At 48.5% G+C, this 17,889-nt stretch overlaps 1 protein-coding gene across 1 annotated transcript in view; it reads right to left on the bottom strand.

The window, feature by feature from the left end:
* Positions 1-17,889, bottom strand: part of LOC109886248 (solute carrier organic anion transporter family member 3A1-like) — a 62,835-nt gene that overhangs the window by 28,380 nt on the left and 16,566 nt on the right. The window contains exons 3-5 of the mRNA XM_031812470.1: positions 7,362-7,460; positions 1,331-1,603; positions 991-1,155 (exon numbers count right to left, since the gene is read on the bottom strand). Of these exons, the coding sequence (XP_031668330.1) occupies positions 991-1,155; positions 1,331-1,603; positions 7,362-7,460 (537 nt within the window). The remainder of the gene's footprint in view (positions 1-990; positions 1,156-1,330; positions 1,604-7,361; positions 7,461-17,889) is intronic.

The raw sequence follows: 17,889 nt of genomic DNA, 5'->3' as shown, positions 1-17,889 counted from the left end.
GGACCAGGGTTAGGGAGAGACAAGAGGACAGTGTTAGGACCAGGGTTAGGGAGAGACAGAGGACAGGGGTTATGGTCGGAAGGATAGAGGACAGTGTTAGGACCAGGGTTAGGGAGAGACAGAGGACAGTGTTAGGACCAGGGTTAGGGAGAGACAGAGGACAGGGGTTATGGTTGGAAGGATAGAGGACAGTGTTAGGACCAGGGTTAGGGAGAGACAGATGACAGTGTTAGGACCAAGGTTAGGGAGAGACAGAGGACAGGGGTTATGGTTGGAAGGATAGTGTTAGGACCAGGGTTAGGGAGAGACAGAGGACAGTGTTAGGACCAGGGTTAGGGAGAGACAGAGGACAGTGTTGGGACCAGGGTTAGGGAGAGACAGAGGACAGTGTTAGGACCAGGGTTAGGGAGAGACATAGGACAGGGGTTATGGTTGGAAGTACAGTGTTAGGACCAGGGTTAGGGAGAGACTGAGGACAGTGTTAGGACCAGGGTTAGGGAGAGACAGAGGACAGGGGTTATGGTTGGAAGGATAGAGGACAGTGTTAGGACCAGGGTTAGGGAGAGACAGAGGACAGGGATTATGGTTGGAAGTACAGTGTTAGGACCAGGGTTAGGGAGAGACAGAGGACAGTGTTAGGACCAGGGGTAGGGCGAGACAGAGGACAGTGTTAGGACTAGGGTTAGGGAGAGACAGAGGACAGGGGTTATGGTTGGAAGGACAGTGTTAGGACCAGGGTTAGGGAGAGACAGAGGACAGTGTTAGGGAGAGACAGAGGACAGTGTTAGGACCAGGGTTATGGAGAGACAGAGAACAGTGTTAGGACCAGGGTTAGGGAGAGACAGAGGACAGAGAGGAGTGTGTGTGAGAAGGGGCCAATAACAAACACTGTGAAGGAAGAAAGGAAAGGCCACAGGGTCATTGAAAACCACTATAGAAGTCCCATGTTTTATTATGCTCTGGTTTGGATGTAGTGATTAGCATTATCACCTAGCAGCTGATTGGCTGAGGAAGTGGTGAGGTTGAACTGCTGCTCCATGTACTTCCCTAGGAAGGTGGCGAAGCCTGCAACCACAGCGATCTCCATACAGGCTGCCAGCGAGATGCAGGTAAACACAGGGTTGGACAGGAGGTGCTTGGTCACCTTGGGGATGACTGTAAAGGGGTGGGGGGTGATTGAAACTGTGTACATCACAACATAATATCTTGTATGTATTTGACATGTGTACCGTATCCATTAACACCAGTCTGTTAATAAACAGAGAAGCAGACCTCTCCCCTGACCAACATCGCTGACATTACCATATTATTATATGACAGTAGATCTCACCTCTCATGTGCTCGCAGCAGGTCAGTCCACTATTGGCCTGGAAGCCATGGATCACCCCATTAGTGGGCTTGTTACCCTCGTAATCCCTGGACAGGGAGGGGGGCAACATGGCCTGTTCACTCTCCCCCCCACTGTCCACATCCTGCTCATTCAGGGACTGGGGGAAGCCGAACATGAAGAGGGAGGAGGTGAAGAGTAAGGCACCGCAGAGCAAGAAGCCACCCCACCACGCACCAATCCACCTGGGGTCGTCAGGGCCGATGTCCAGCTTACCTGGCAACACAGGTAGAAAACACCAGGTTAAACACATATAACACAGTCAGGATACCAGGTTAATACAACACAGTCAAGATATTAATATAACACAGTCAGGATACCAGGTTAAACACAAAAAACACAGTCAGGATACCAGGTTAAACACAAAAAACACAGTCAGGATACCAGGTTAATATAACACAGTCAGGATATTAATATAACACAGTCAGGATACCAGGTTAAACACAAAAAACACAGTCAGGATACCAGGTTAATATAACACAGTCAGGATATTAATATAACACAGTCAGGATACCAGGTTAAACACATATAACACAGTCAGGATACCAGGTTAAACACATATAACACAGTCAGGATACCAGGTTAATATAACACAGTCAGGATACCAGGTTAAACACATATAACAGTCAGGATACCAGGTTAAACACATATAACACAGTCAGGATACCAGGTTAAACACATATAACACAGTCAGGATACCAGGTTAAACACATATAACAGTCAGGATACCAGGTTAAACACATATAACACAGTCAGGATACCAGGTTAATATAACACAGTCAGGATACCAGGTTAATATAACACAGTCAGGATACCAGGTTAAACACATATAACAGTCAGGATACCAGGTTAAACACATATAACACAGTCAGGATACCAGGTTAATATAACACAGTCAGGATACCAGGTTAATATAACACAGTCAGGATACCAGGTTAAACACATATAACAGTCAGGATACCAGGTTAAACACATATAACACAGTAGGTATACCAGGGAGAACACATATAACACAGTAGGGATACCAGAGGGGGGGGGGGGGGTCATATAACACAGTAGGGATACCAGGGGGAACACATATAACACAGTAAGGATACCAGGTTAAACACATATAACACAGTCAGGATACCAGGTTAATATAACACAGTCAGGATACCATGTTAAACACATGTAACACAGTCAGGATACCAGGTTAATATAACACGGTCAGGATACCAGGTTAAACACGGATACCGGGGGGGGGGCATATAACACAGTAGGGATACCAGGGGGAACACATATAACACAGTAGGGATACCAGGGGGAACACATATAACATAGTAGGGATACCAGGGGGGGTCATATAACACAGTAGGGATACCAGGGGGGTCATATAACACAGTAGGGATACCAGGTTAAACACATATAACACAGTAGGGATACCAGGGGGGGGGAACTCATATAACACAGTAGGGATACCAGGGGGAACACATATAATACAGTAGGGATACCAGGGGGGGGGAACACATATAACACAGTAGGGATACCAGGGGGAACACATATAACACTGTAGGGATACCAGGTTAAACACATATAACACAGTAGGGATACCAGCGGGGGACATATAACACAGTAGTGACACCAGGGGGGGACATATAACACAGTCAGGATACCAGGTTAATATAACACAGTCAGGATACCAGGTTAATATAACACAGTCAGGATACCAGGTTATTATAACACAGTCAGGATACCAGGTTAATATAACACAGTCAGGATACCAGGTTAATATAACACAGTCAGGATACCAGGTTAATATAACACAGTCAGGATACCAGGTTAAACACGGATACCAGGGGGGGGCATATAACACAGTAGGGATACCAGGGGGAACACATATAACACAGTAGGGATACCAGGGGGAACACATATAACACAGTAGGGATACCAGGGGGAACACATATAACACAGTAGGGATACCAGGGGGAACACATATAACACCGTAGGGATACCAGGGGGGACATATAACACAGTAGGGATACCAGGGGGAACACATATAACACAGTAGGGATACCAGGGGGAACACATATAACACAGTAGGGATACCAGTGGAACACATATAACACAGTAGGGATACCAGGGGGGCATATAACACAGTAGGGATACCAGGGGGGGGGCATATAACACAGTAGGGATACCAGGGGGGGCATATAACACAGTAGGGATACCAGGGGGGATCCACGCTATGTTCCTACCAGGTGACGTGGATCATCTCTACGCTCCTACCAGGTGTCGTGGATCCTCTCTACGCTCCTACCAGGTGACGTGGATCCTTTCTACGTTCCTACCAGGTGACATGGATCCTCTCTACGCTCCTACCAGGTGACGTGGATCCTCTCTATGCTCCTACCAGGTGACGTGGATCCTTTTTGCATTCCTACCAGGTGACATGGATCCTCTACGCTCCTACCAGGTGACGTGGATCCTCTCTACGCTCCTACCAGGTGACATGGATCCTCTCTACGCTCCTACCAGGTGACGTGGATCCTCTCTACGTTCCTACCAGGTGACGTGGATCCTCTCTAAGCTCCTACCAGGTGACGTGGATCCTCTCTACGTTCCTACCAGGTGATGTGGATCCTCTCTACGCTCCTACCAGGTGACGTGGATCCTTTCTACGTTCCTACCAGGTGACATGGATCCTCTCTACGCTCCTACCAGGTGACGTGGATCCTCTCTACGTTCCTACCAGGTGACATGGATCCTCTCTATGCTCCTACCAGGTGATGTGGATCCTCTACGCTCCTACCAGGTGATGTGGATCCTCTCTACGCTCCTACCAGGTGACGTGGATCCTCTCTACATTCCTACCAGGTGACGTGGAGAGGATCTATGTCTGCACCACGTACTCTCACTACTAGTGTCCCCCAGGGCTCGGTTCTAGGCCCTCTCCTCTTCTCTCTATAGACCAAGTCACTGGTCATATCCTCACATGGTCTCTCCTATCACTGCTATGAGGATGGACCTCTCCTCTTCTCTCTATAGACCAAGTCACTCAGCTCTGTCATATCCTCACATGGTCTCTCATATCACTGCTATGAGGATGGACCTCTCCCTCTTCTCTCTATAGACCAAGTCACTTAGCTCTGTCATATCCTCACATGGTCTCTCCTATCACTGCTATGAGGATGGACCTCTCCTCTTCTCGCTATAGACCAAGTCACTCAGCTCTGTCATATACTCACATGGTCTCTCCTATCACTGCTATGAGGATGGACCTCTCCTCTCTATATACCAAGTCACTCAGCTCATTTCACTGCTATGAAGATGACACTCAACTACTTTTCTCCTTCCCCCTTCTGACACCCAGGTGGCAACACGCATCTCTGCGTGCCTGGCAGATATCTCAGCTTGGATGTCGGCCCACCACCTCAAGCTCAACCTTGACAAGACAGAGCTGCTCTTCATCCCAGAGAAGGCCTGTCCACTCAAAGACCTCTCCATCATGGTTGACAACTCCACACTGTCACCCTCCCAGAGTGCAAAGAACCTTGGCGTGACCCTGGACAACACCCTGTCATTCTCTGCAAACATCGAAGCAGTGACTCCTGCAGATTCATGCTGTACAACATCCGTAGAGTACGACCCCCCCTCACACAGGAAGTGGCGCAGGTCCTAATCCACGAACGTGTCATCTCCCTTCTGGACTACTGCAACTCGCTGTTGGCTGGGCTGCTCGCTTTTGCCATCAAACCCCTGCAACTTATCCAGAATTCCAGTTGACGCTCGCATCCACTACAAGACCATGGTGCTTACCTACAGAACAGCAAGAGGAACTGTCCCTCCCTACCTTCAGGCTATGGTCAAACCCTACACCCCAACCCATCCACTACAAGACCATAGTGCTTACCTACAGAACAGCAAGAGGAACTGTCCCTCCCTACCTTCAGGCTATGATCAAACCCTACACCCCAACCCATCCACTACAAGACCATAGTGCTTACCTACAGAACAGCAAGAGGAACTGCCCCTCCCTACCTTTAGGCTATGGTCAAACCGTACACCCCAACCCATCCACTACAAGACCATAGTGCTTACCTACAGAACAGCAAGAGGAACTGCCCCTCCCTACCTTTAGGCTATGGTCAAACCGTACACCCCAACCCATCCACTACAAGACCATAGTGCTTACCTACAGAACAGCAAGAGGAACTGTCCCTCCCTACCTTCAGGCTATGATCAAACCCTACACCCCAACCCATCCACTACAAGACCATAGTGCTTACCTACAGAACAGCAAGAGGAACTGCCCCTCCCTACCTTTAGGCTATGGTCAAACCGTACACCCCAACCCATCCACTACAAGACCATAGTGCTTACCTACAGAACAGCAAGAGGAACTGCCCCTCCCTACCTTCAGGCTATGGTCAAACCCTACACCCCAACCCATCCACGACAAGACCATGGTGCTTACCTACAGAACAGCAAGAGGAACTGCCCCTCCCTACCTTTAGGCTATGGTCAAACCGTACACCCCAACCCATCCACTACAAGACCATAGTGCTTACCTACAGAACAGCGAGAGGAACTGTCCCTCCCTACCTTCAGGCTATGGTCAAACCGTACACCCCAACCCATCCACTACAAGACCATAGTGCTTACCTACAGAACAGCAAGAGGAACTGTCCCTCCCTACCTTCAGGCTATGGTCAAACCGTACACCCCAACCCGAGCACTCCGTTCTGCCACCTCAGTTCTCTTGGCCCTCCCACCCCTACTTTATTAAGGAAAAGTGTACCTACTATGCCTCTGATATGTGGTTTCCCACCCAGCTATCTTAAAATGAATGCACTAACTGTAAGTCACTCTAGATAAGAGCGTCTGCTAAATGACTATATGATTATATATATATATACACATATGATTATATATTACACAGCAGACTCCAGGGGGAACAAAGATTATATATATATACAGCAGAGACTCCAGAGGGAACAAAGATTATATATATACACAGTAGAAACTCCAGAGGGAACAAAGATTATATATATATACAGTAGAGACTCCAGGGGGAACAAAGATTATATATATACACAGTAGAGACTCCAGAGGGAACAAAGATTATATATATACACAGTAGAAACTCCAGAGGGAACAAAGATTATATATATATACAGTAGAGACTCCAGGGGGAACAAAGATTATATATATACACAGTAGAGACTCCAGACGGAACAAAGATTATATATATACACAGTAGAAACTCCAGAGGGAACAAAGATTATATATATATACAGTAGAAACTCCAGAGGGAACAAAGATTATATATATATACAGTAGAGACTCCAGGGGGAACAAAGATTATATATATACACAGTAGAAACTCCAGAGGGAACAAAGATTATATATATATACAGTAGAGACTCCAGGGGGAACAAAGATTATATATATACACAGTAGAGACTCCAGGGGGAACAAAGATTATATATATACACAGTAGAGACTCCAGACGGAACAAAGATTATATATATACACAGCAGAGACTCCAGGAGGAAGAAATATAACACTGTTTTTGTCACACAGCAGTAGAAACCAAGGAAAAGAGAGACACAGTGCTACATATGGTGGAGAATGCAGCCAGAAGTTCTAGTGTATATTGTACCATATTGTTGTCTGAATGGGAGAGATACCCAGTAGGCTATGCTTGCATGTGTGTTAAACATGTTTTGACACAGGGATCACTTCCATATACTTCAAATGATCAAGACATCGCAGTACAATGCCACATTACTGTATTAAAGAAATGGTCAGGGTTGGGATCAATTCCATTTAAATTCCAGTCAATATTAGGAAGTACACTGAAATTCCTATTCCAATTCTATTCAACACTTTTTCAATTGGGAACATTTGGAATTTGGTCTCCTTTTGGAATTGACTGGAATTGATGTAGAATTGACACCAACTCTGGACATATTACTAGGTAACAGGTACTGACTTGTGTCGATGAAGACAGCGTCCACATAGACTTTGGTGCAGAGGGATCCTAATATGAAGCCACAGGCTGGGCCAAACACCAGCGTGGAAAATACTATACCTAAAGAGAAACACAGACAGGACACTTTAATAGTAACATCCACAACGTCAAAAAGACACTTCTCATTGGTAAGGACACGTTTAGACAGATTTATACGAAGGCAAATGTAACCTTTCATAACTTTCCAGTGAAGTCAGAAAAATATACCTTCCCTCTTTTTATACAATTGGACGACTGTATGCTGCTATATGTCACTTTTAGGAGCGACCCGGCCAAATGCACAGAACTGGGAGTTATAGATCCGTCATTCGCATTGAAAGCAAGTCTAAGAAGCGGTAGATCTGTTCTATGTGCGCTATTTCTATTCTTCCTGTTCTGAAGTGTAGTTATTGTATCTTTTACTTGTGGTTTTGGACACCAGCTTCAAACAGATGAAAATACAACATTCTTGGTTCTTCCAGGTACAGCTGACAGAACCTTCCAGGTACAGCTGACAGAACCTTCCAGGTACAGCTGACAGAACCTTCCAGGTACAGCTGACAGAACCTTCCAGTTCCAGCAGACAGAACCTTCCAGGTACAGCTGACAGAACCTTCCAGGTACAGCTGACAGAACCTTCCAGGTACAGCTGACAGAACCTTCCAGGTACAGCTGACAGAACCTTCCAGGTACAGCTGACAGAACCTTCCAGTTCCAGCTGACAGAACCTTCCAGGTACAGCTGACAGAACCTTCCAGGTACAGCTGACAGAACCTTCCAGGTACAGCTGACAGAACCTTCCAGGTACAGCTGACAGAACCTTCCAGGTACAGCTGACAGAACCTTCCAGGTACAGCTGACAGAACCTTCCAGTTACAGCTGACAGAACCTTCCAGGTACAGCTGACAGAACCTTCCAGGTACAGCTGACAGAACCTTCCAGGTACAGCTGACAGAACCTTCCAGGTACAGCTGACAGAACCTTCCAGGTACAGCTGACAGAACCTTCCAGGTACAGCTGACAGAACCTTCCAGGTACAGCTGACAGATCCTTCCAGGTACAGCTGGAAGGAACCTTCCAGGTACAGCTGACAGAACCTTCCAGGTACAGCTGACAGAACCTTCCAGTTCCAGCAGACAGAACCTTCCAGGTACAGCTGACAGAACCTTCCAGGTACAGCTGACAGAACCTTCCAGGTACAGCTGACAGAACCTTCCAGGTACAGCTGACAGAACCTTCCAGTTCCAGCTGACAGAACCTTCCAGTTCCAGCAGACAGAACCTTCCAGGTACAGCTGACAGAACCTTCCAGGTACAGCTGACAGAACCTTCCAGGTACAGCTGACAGAACCTTCCAGGTACAGCTGACAGAACCTTCCAGGTACAGCTGACAGAACCTTCCAGGTACAGCTGACAGAACCTTCCAGGTACAGCTGACAGAACCTTCCAGGTACAGCTGACAGAACCTTCCATTTACAGCTGACAGAACCTTCCAGGTACAGCTGACAGAACCTTCCAGGTACAGCTGACAGAACCTTCCATTTACAGCTGTCCCCTGACCCTCACTTCTTCTTCTCTCCTCACAAACACATGAGCCTTTGAACAGAGCCTTTGAGGCAGGCATGGTTTATGTCAGGGATACAGTCAGGGATACGGCTGGGTAACAGTGTGTACAGGCTGGGTACAGGACAGAGAGAGGCTGGGTAGCAGTGGGTACAGGCTGGGTACAGGACAGAGAGAGGCTGGGTAGCAGTGGGTACAGGCTGGGTACAGGACAGAGAGAGGCTGGGTAGCAGTGGGTACAGGCTGGGTACAGGACAGAGAGAGGCTGGGTAGCAGTGGGTACAGGCTGGGTACAGGACAGAGAGAGGCTGGGTAGCAGTGGGTACAGGCTGGGAACAGGACAGAGAGAGGCTGGGTAGCAGTGGGTATAGGCTGGGTACAGGACAGAGAGAGGCTGGGTAGCAGTGGGTACAGGCTGGGTACAGGACAGAGAGAGAATGGGTAGAAGTGGGTACAGGCTGGGTACAGGACAGAGAGAGACTGGATAGCAGTGGGTACAGGCTGGGTACAGGACAGAGAGAGGCTGGGTAGCAGTAGTTACAGGCTGGGTACAGGACAGAGAGAGGCTGGGTAGCAGTGGTTACAGGCTGGGTACAGGACAGAGAGAGGCTGGGTAGCAGTGGGTACAGGCTGGGTACAGGACAGAGAGAGGCTGGGTAGCAGTGGGTACAGGCTGGGTACAGGACAGAGAGAGGCTGGGTAGCAGTGGGTACAGGCTGGGTACAGGACAGAGAGAGGCTGGGTAGCAGTGGGTACAGGCTGGGTACAGGACAGAGAGAGGCTGGGTAGCAGTGGGTACAGGCTGGGTACAGGACAGAGAGAGGCTGGGTAGCAGTGGGTACAGGCTGGGTACAGGACAGAGAGAGGCTGGGTAGCAGTGGGTACAGGCTGGGAACAGGACAGAGAGAGGCTGGGTAGCAGTGGGTACAGGCTGGGTACAGGACAGAGAGAGGCTGGGTAGCAGTGCGTACAGGCTGGGTACAGGACAGAGAGAGAATGGGTAGAAATGGGTACAGGCTGGGTACAGGACAGAGAGAGACTGGGTAGCAGTGGGTACAGGCTGGGTACAGGACAGAGAGAGGCTGGGTAGCAGTAGTTACAGGCTGGGTACAGGACAGAGAGAGGCTGGGTAGCAGTGGTTACAGGCTGGGTACAGGACAGAGAGAGGCTGGGTAGCAGTGGGTACAGGCTGGGTACAGGACAGAGAGAGGCTGGGTAGCAGTGGGTACAGGCTGGGTACAGGACACAGTGTAATGATCTCTTGCCTGCATCCCAAATGGCACCCTATTCCCTACATAGTGCACTACTTGCCAGCCTTGCAGGGTCTGCACCCCCTGGCAGGGTACCAGCTGAACTGATCTACACCTCTCCTCCTCTGCTTCAATTCTCACAGGGTCAACATGCACACACACACACACACACAGACACACTAGGAATACGTCTGTAAACCTGCTCGCCCGTCTCATACACAGCTTGGATACCAACCACATGAAGGATCAGCTGTATAACTTGTGGCATTAGCTTCAGGATAGCTGTAGGACACTGTATTGTGATACATGGGGGATGGGCTAGCTGTAGGACACTGTATTGTGATACATGGGGGATGGGCTAGCTGTAGGACACTGTATTGTGATACATGGGGGATGGGCTAGCTGATACACGGGGGATGGGCTAGCTATAGGACACTGTATTGTGATACATGGGGGATGGGCTAGCTGTAGACACTGTATTGTGATACATGAGGGATGGGCTAGCTGTAGACACTGTATTGTGATACATGGGGGATGGGCTAGCTGATACATGGGGGATGGGCTAGCTGTAGACACTGTATTGTGATACATGGGGGATGGGCTAGCTGTAGGACACCTTATTGAGATACATGGGGGATGGGCTAGCTGTAGGACACTGTATTGTGATACATGGGGGATGGGCTAGCTGTAGGACACTGTATTGTGATACATGGGGGATGGGCTAGCTGTAGGACACCTTATTGAGATACATGGGGGATGGGCTAGCTGTAGGACACTGTATTGTGATACATGGGGGATGGGCTAGCTGTAGGACACTGTATTGTGATACATGGGGGATGGGCTAGCTGATACATGGGGGATGGGCTAGCTGTAGGACACTGTATTGTGATACATGGGGGATGGGCTAGCTGATACATGGGGGATAGGCTAGCTGTAGGACACTGTATTGTGATACATGAGGGATGGGCTAGCTGATACATGGGGGATGGGCTAGCTGTAGACACTGTATTGTGATACATGGGGGATGGGCTAGATGTAGGACACTGTATTGTGATACATGGGGGATGGGCTAGCTGTAGGACACTGTATTGTGATACATGGGGGATGGGCTAGCTGTAGGACACTGTATTGTGATACATGGGGGATGGGCTAGCTGTAGGACACTGTATTGTGATACATGGGGGATGGGCTAGCTGTAGGACACTGTATTGTGATACATGGGGGATGGGCTAGCTGTAGGACACTGTATTGTGACACATGGGGGATGGGCTAGCTGTAGGACACTGTATTGTGATACATGGGGGATGGGCTAGCTGATACATGGGGGATGGGCTAGCTGTAGGACACTGTATTGTGATACATGGGGGATGGGCTGTTTGGCCCTGTCCGGGGGTGTCCTCGGATGGGGCCACAGTGTCTCCTGACCCCTCCTGTCTCAGCCTCCAGTATTTATGCTGCAGTAGTTTATGTGTCGGGGGGCTGGGGTCAGTTTGTTATATCTGGAGTACTTCTCCTGTCCTATTCGGTGTCCTGTGTGAATCTAAGTGTGCGTTCTCTAATTCTCTCCTTCTCTCTTTCTTTCTCTCTCTCGGAGGACCTGAGCCCTAGGACCATGCCCCAGGACTACCTGACATGATGACTCCTTGCTGTCCCCAGTCCACCTGGCCATGCTGCTGTTCCAGTTTCAACTGACCTGAGCCCTAGGACCATGCCCCAGGACTACCTGACATGATGACTCCTTGCTGTCCCCAGTCCACCTGGCCATGCTGCTGCTCCAGTTTCAACTTCCACCTGACTGTGCTGCTGCTCCAGTTTCAACTGTTCTGCCTTATTATTATTCGACCATGCTGGTCATTTATAAACATTTGAACATCTTGGCCATGTTCTGTTATAATCTCCACCCGGCACAGCCAGAAGAGGACTGGCCACCCCACATAGCCTGGTTCCTCTCTAGGTTTCTTCCTAGGTATTGGCCTTTCTAGGGAGTTCTTCCTAGCCCCCGTGCTTCTACACCTGCATTGCTTGCTGTTTGGGGTTTTAGGCTGGGTTTCTGTACAGCACTTTGAGATATCAGCTGATGTACGAAGGGCTATATAAATACATTTGATTTGATTTGATTTGGGCTAGCTGTAGACACTGTATTGTGATACATGGGGGATGGGCTAGCTGTAGGACACTGTATTGTGATACATGGGGGATGGGCTAGCTGATACATGGGGGATGGGCTAGCTGTAGGACACTGTATTGTGATACATGGGGGATGGGCTAGCTGTAGGACACTGTATTGTGACACATGGGGGATGGGCTAGCTGTAGGACACTGTATTGTGATACATGAGGGATGGGCTAGCTGTAGGACACCTTATTGTGATACATGGGGGATGGGCTAGCTGTAGACACTGTATTGTGATACATGGGGGATGGGCTAGCTGTAGGACACTGTATTGTGATACATGGGGGATGGGCTAGCTGTAGGACACTGTATTGTGATACATGGGGGATGGGATAGCTGTAGGACACTGTATTGTGATACATGGGGGATGGGCTAGCTGATACATGGGGGATGGCCTAGCTGATACATGGGGGATGGGCTAGCTATAGGACACTGTATTGTGATACATGAGGGATGGGCTAGCTATAGACACTGTATTGTGATACATGAGGGATGGGCTAGCTGTAGGACACTGTATTGTGATACATGGGGGATGGGCTAGCTGATACATGGGGGATGGCCTAGCTGATACATGGGGGATGGGCTAGCTGATACATGAGGGATGGGCTAGCTGTAGGACACTGTATTGTTATACATGGGGGATGGGCTAGCTGTAGGACACTGTATTGTGATACATGGGGGATGGGCTAGCTGATACATGGGGGATGGGCTAGCTGTAGGACACTGTATTGTGATACATGGGGGATGGGCTAGCTGATACATGGAGGATGGGCTAGCTGTAGACACTGTATTGTGATACATGGGGGATGGGCTAGCTGTAGGACACTGTATTGTGATACATGGGGGATGGGCTAGCTGTAGGACACCTTATTGAGATACATGGGGGATGGGCTAGCTGTAGGACACTGTATTGTGATACATGGGGGATGGGCTAGCTGTAGGACACTGTATTGTGATACATGGGGAATGGGCTAGCTGTAGGACACCGTATTGTGATACATGGGGGATGGGCTAGCTGATACATGGGGGATGGCCTAGCTGATACATGGGGGATAGGCTAGCTGTAGGACACTGTATTGTGATACATGAGGGATGGGCTAGCTGATACATGGGGGATGGGCTAGCTGTAGACACTGTATTGTGATACATGGGGGATGGGCTAGCTATAGACACTGTATTGTGATACATGAGGGATGGCCTAGCTGTAGGACACTGTATTGTGATACATGGGGGATGGGCTAGCTGTAGGACACTGTATTGTGATACATGGGGGATGGGCTAGCTGATACATGGGGGATGGGCTAGCTGTAGGACACTGTATTGTGATACATGGGGGATGGGCTAGCTGTAGGACACTGTATTGTGATACATGGGGGATGGGCTAGCTGTAGGACACTGTATTGTGATACATGGGGGATGGGCTAGCTGTAGGACACTGTATTGTGATACATGGGGGATGGGCTAGCTGTAGGACACTGTATTGTGACACATGGGGGATGGGCTAGCTGTAGGACACTGTATTGTGATACATGGGGGATGGGCTAGCTGATACATGGGGGATGGGCTAGCTGTAGGACACTGTATTGTGATACATGGGGGATGGGCTAGCTGTAGACACTGTATTGTGATACATGGGGGATGGGCTAGCTGTAGGACACTGTATTGTGATACATGGGGGATGGGCTAGCTATAGGACACTGTATTGTGATACATGAGGGATCGGCTAGCTGATACATGGGGGATGGGCTTGCTGTAGACACTGTATTGTGATACATGGTGGATGGGCTAGCTGTAGGACACTGTATTGTGATACATGAGGGATGGGCTAGCTGTAGGACACTGTATTGTGATACATGGGGGATGGGCTGGCTGATACATGGGGGATGGGCTAGCTGATACATGGGGGATGGGCTAGCTGTAGGACACTGTATTGTGATACATGAGGGATGGGCTAGTTGTAGGACACCTTATTGTGATACATGGGGGATGGGCTAGCTGTAGACACTGTATTGTGATACATGGGGGATGGGCTAGCTGTAGGACACTGTATTGTGATACATGGGGGATGGGCTAGCTGTAGGACACTGTATTGTGATACATGGGGGATGGGATAGCTGTAGGACACTGTATTGTGATACATGGGGGATGGGCTAGCTGATACATGGGGGATGGCCTAGCTGATACATGGGGGATGAGCTAGCTGATTCATGGGGGATGGGCTAGCTATAGGACACTGTATTGTGATACATGAGGGATGGGCTAGCTATAGACACTGTATTGTGATACATGAGGGATGGGCTAGCTGTAGGACACTGTATTGTGATACATGGGGGATGGGCTAGCTGATACATGGGGGATGGCCTAGCTGATACATGGGGGATGGGCTAGCTGATACATGAGGGATGGGCTAGCTGTAGGACACTGTATTGTTATACATGGGGGATGGGCTAGCTGTAGGACACTGTATTGTGATACATGGGGGATGGGCTAGCTGATACATGGGGGATGGGCTAGCTGTAGGACACTGTATTGTTATACATGGGGGATGGGCTAGCTGTAGGACACTGTATTGTGATACATGGGGGATGGGCTAGCTGATACATGGGGGATGGGCTAGCTGATACATGGGGGATGGGCTAGCTGATACATGAGGGATGGGCTAGCTGTAGGACACTGTATTGTTATACATGGGGGATGGGCTAGCTGTAGGACACTGTATTGTGATACATGGGGGATGGGCTAGCTGATACATGGGGGATGGGCTAGCTGTAGGACACTGTATTGTGATACATGGGGGATGGGCTAGCTGATACATGGGGGATGGGCTAGCTGTAGGACACTGTATTGTGATACATGGGGGATGGGCTAGCTGATACATGGGGGATGGGCTAGCTTTAGGACACTGTATTATGATACATGAGGGATGGGCTAGCTGTAGGACACTGTATTGTGATACATGAGGGATGGGCTAGCTGTAGGACACTGTATTGTGATACATGGGGGATGGGCTAGCTGTAGGACACTGTATTGTGATACATGGGGGATGGGCTAGCTGTAGGACACTGTATTGTGATACATGGGGGATGGGCTAGCTGTAGGACACTGTATTGTGATACATGGGGGATGGGCTAGCTGTAGACACTGTATTGTGATACATGGGGGATGGGCTAGCTGTAGGACACTGTATTGTGATACATGGGGGATGGGCTAGCTGTAGGACACTGTATTGTGATACATGGGGGATGGGCTAGCTGATACATGGGGGATGGGCTAGCTGTAGGACACTGTATTGTGATACATTGGGGATGGGCTAGCTGTAGGACACTGTATTGTCATACAAGGGGAAATAAATGGTCTGACCTTAAACTGAAAGGGCAAGAAATGGTCTGAACTTAAACTGTAGGGAAACGAAATGGTCTGACCTTAAACTGTAGGGGAAATAAATGGTCTGAACTTAAACTGTAGGGGAACAGAATTGCCATTACATAACCAGCAGGCAAATCACTTACGTCAAGTCTAGACTCTGAGTAGAGAAGATAATTTCAACGTCAAAGTAAGGTATTAAGATCAGAATTGAGGGACATACAGCTGATCTCCATCATACTACTGACTGAGGGACATATGGCTGATCTCCATCATACTACTGACTGAGGGACATATGGCTGATCTCATCATACTACTGACTGAGGGACATATGGCTGATCTCCATCATACTACTGACTGAGGGACATATGGCTGATCTCCATCATACTACTGACTGAGGGACATATGGCTGATCTCATCATACTACTGACTGAGGGACATACAGCTGATCTCCATCATACTACTGACTGAGGGACATATGGCTGATCTCCATATCATACTACTGACTGAGGGACATATGGCTGATCTCCATCATACTACTGACTGAGGGACATATGGCTGATCTCATCATACTACTGACTGAGGGACATATGGCTGATCTCCATCATACTACTGACTGAGGGACATATGGCTGATCTCATCATACTACTGACTGAGGGACATATGGCTGATCTCCATCATACTACTGACTGAGGGACATATAGCTGATCTCATCATACTACTGACTGAGGGACATATGGCTGATCTCCATCATACTACTGACTGAGGGACATATGGCTGATCTCCATCATACTACTGACTGAGGGACATATGGCTGATCTCCATCATACTACTGACTGAGGGACATATGGCTGATCTCCATCATACTACTGACTGAGGGACATATGGCTGATCTCCATTATACTACTGACTGAGGGACATATGGCTGATCTCCATCATACTACTGACTGAGGGACATATGGCTGATCTCATCATACTACTGACTGAGGGACATATGGCTGATCTCCATCATACTACTGACTGAGGGACATATGGCTGATCTCCATCATACTACTGACTGAGGGACATATGGCTGATCTCATCATACTACTGACTGAGGGACATATGGCTGATCTCCATCATACTACTGACTGAGGGACATATGGCTGATCTCATCATACTACTGACTGAGGGACATATGGCTGATCTCCATCATACTACTGACTGAGGGACATATGGCTGATCTCCATCATACTACTGACTGAGGGACATATGGCTGATCTCATCATACTACTGACTGAGGGACATATGGCTGATCTCCGTATCATACTACTGACTGAGGGACATATGGCTGATCTCCATATCATACTACTGACTGAGGGACATATGGCTGATCTCCATCATACTACTGACTGAGGGACATATGGCTGATCTCCGTATCATACTACTGACTGAGGGACATATGGCTAATCTCCATCATACTACTGACTGAGGGACATATGGCTGATCTCATCATACTACTGACTGAGGGACATATGGCTGATCTCCGTATCATACTACTGACTGAGGGACATATGGCTGATCTCCATCATACTACTGACTGAGGGACATATGGCTGATCTCCGTATCATACTACTGACTGAGGGACATACAGCTGATCTCATCATACTACTGACTGAGGGACATATGGCTGATCTCATCATACTGGGGGACATATGGCTGATCTCATCATACTGGGGGACATATGGCTGATCTCATCATACTACTGACTGAGGGACATATGGCTGATCTCATCATACTACTGACTGAGGGACATATGGCTGATCTCATCATACTACTGACTGAGGGACATATGGCTGATCTCATCATACTACTGACTGAGGGACATATGGCTGATCTCATCATACTACTGACTGAGGGACATATGGCTGATCTCATCATACTACTGACTGAGGGACATATGGCTGATCTCATCATACTACTGACTGAGGGACATATGGCTGATCTCATCATACTGGGGGACATATGGCTGATCTCATCATACTGGGGGACATACGGCTGATCTCATCATACTGGGGGACATACGGCTGATCTCATCATACTGGGGGACATATGGCTGATCTCATCATACTGGGGGACATACGGCTGATCTCATCATACTGGGGGACATATGGCTGATCTCAT

Source organism: Oncorhynchus kisutch, unplaced genomic scaffold, assembly GCF_002021735.2.
Source record: "Oncorhynchus kisutch isolate 150728-3 unplaced genomic scaffold, Okis_V2 Okis03b-Okis08b_hom, whole genome shotgun sequence".
In the NCBI taxonomy this organism is placed as follows: domain Eukaryota; kingdom Metazoa; phylum Chordata; class Actinopteri; order Salmoniformes; family Salmonidae; genus Oncorhynchus; species Oncorhynchus kisutch.
The sequence above is the reverse complement of the archived record's forward strand: the minus strand, read 5'-3'. Positions and strand labels throughout refer to the sequence as shown.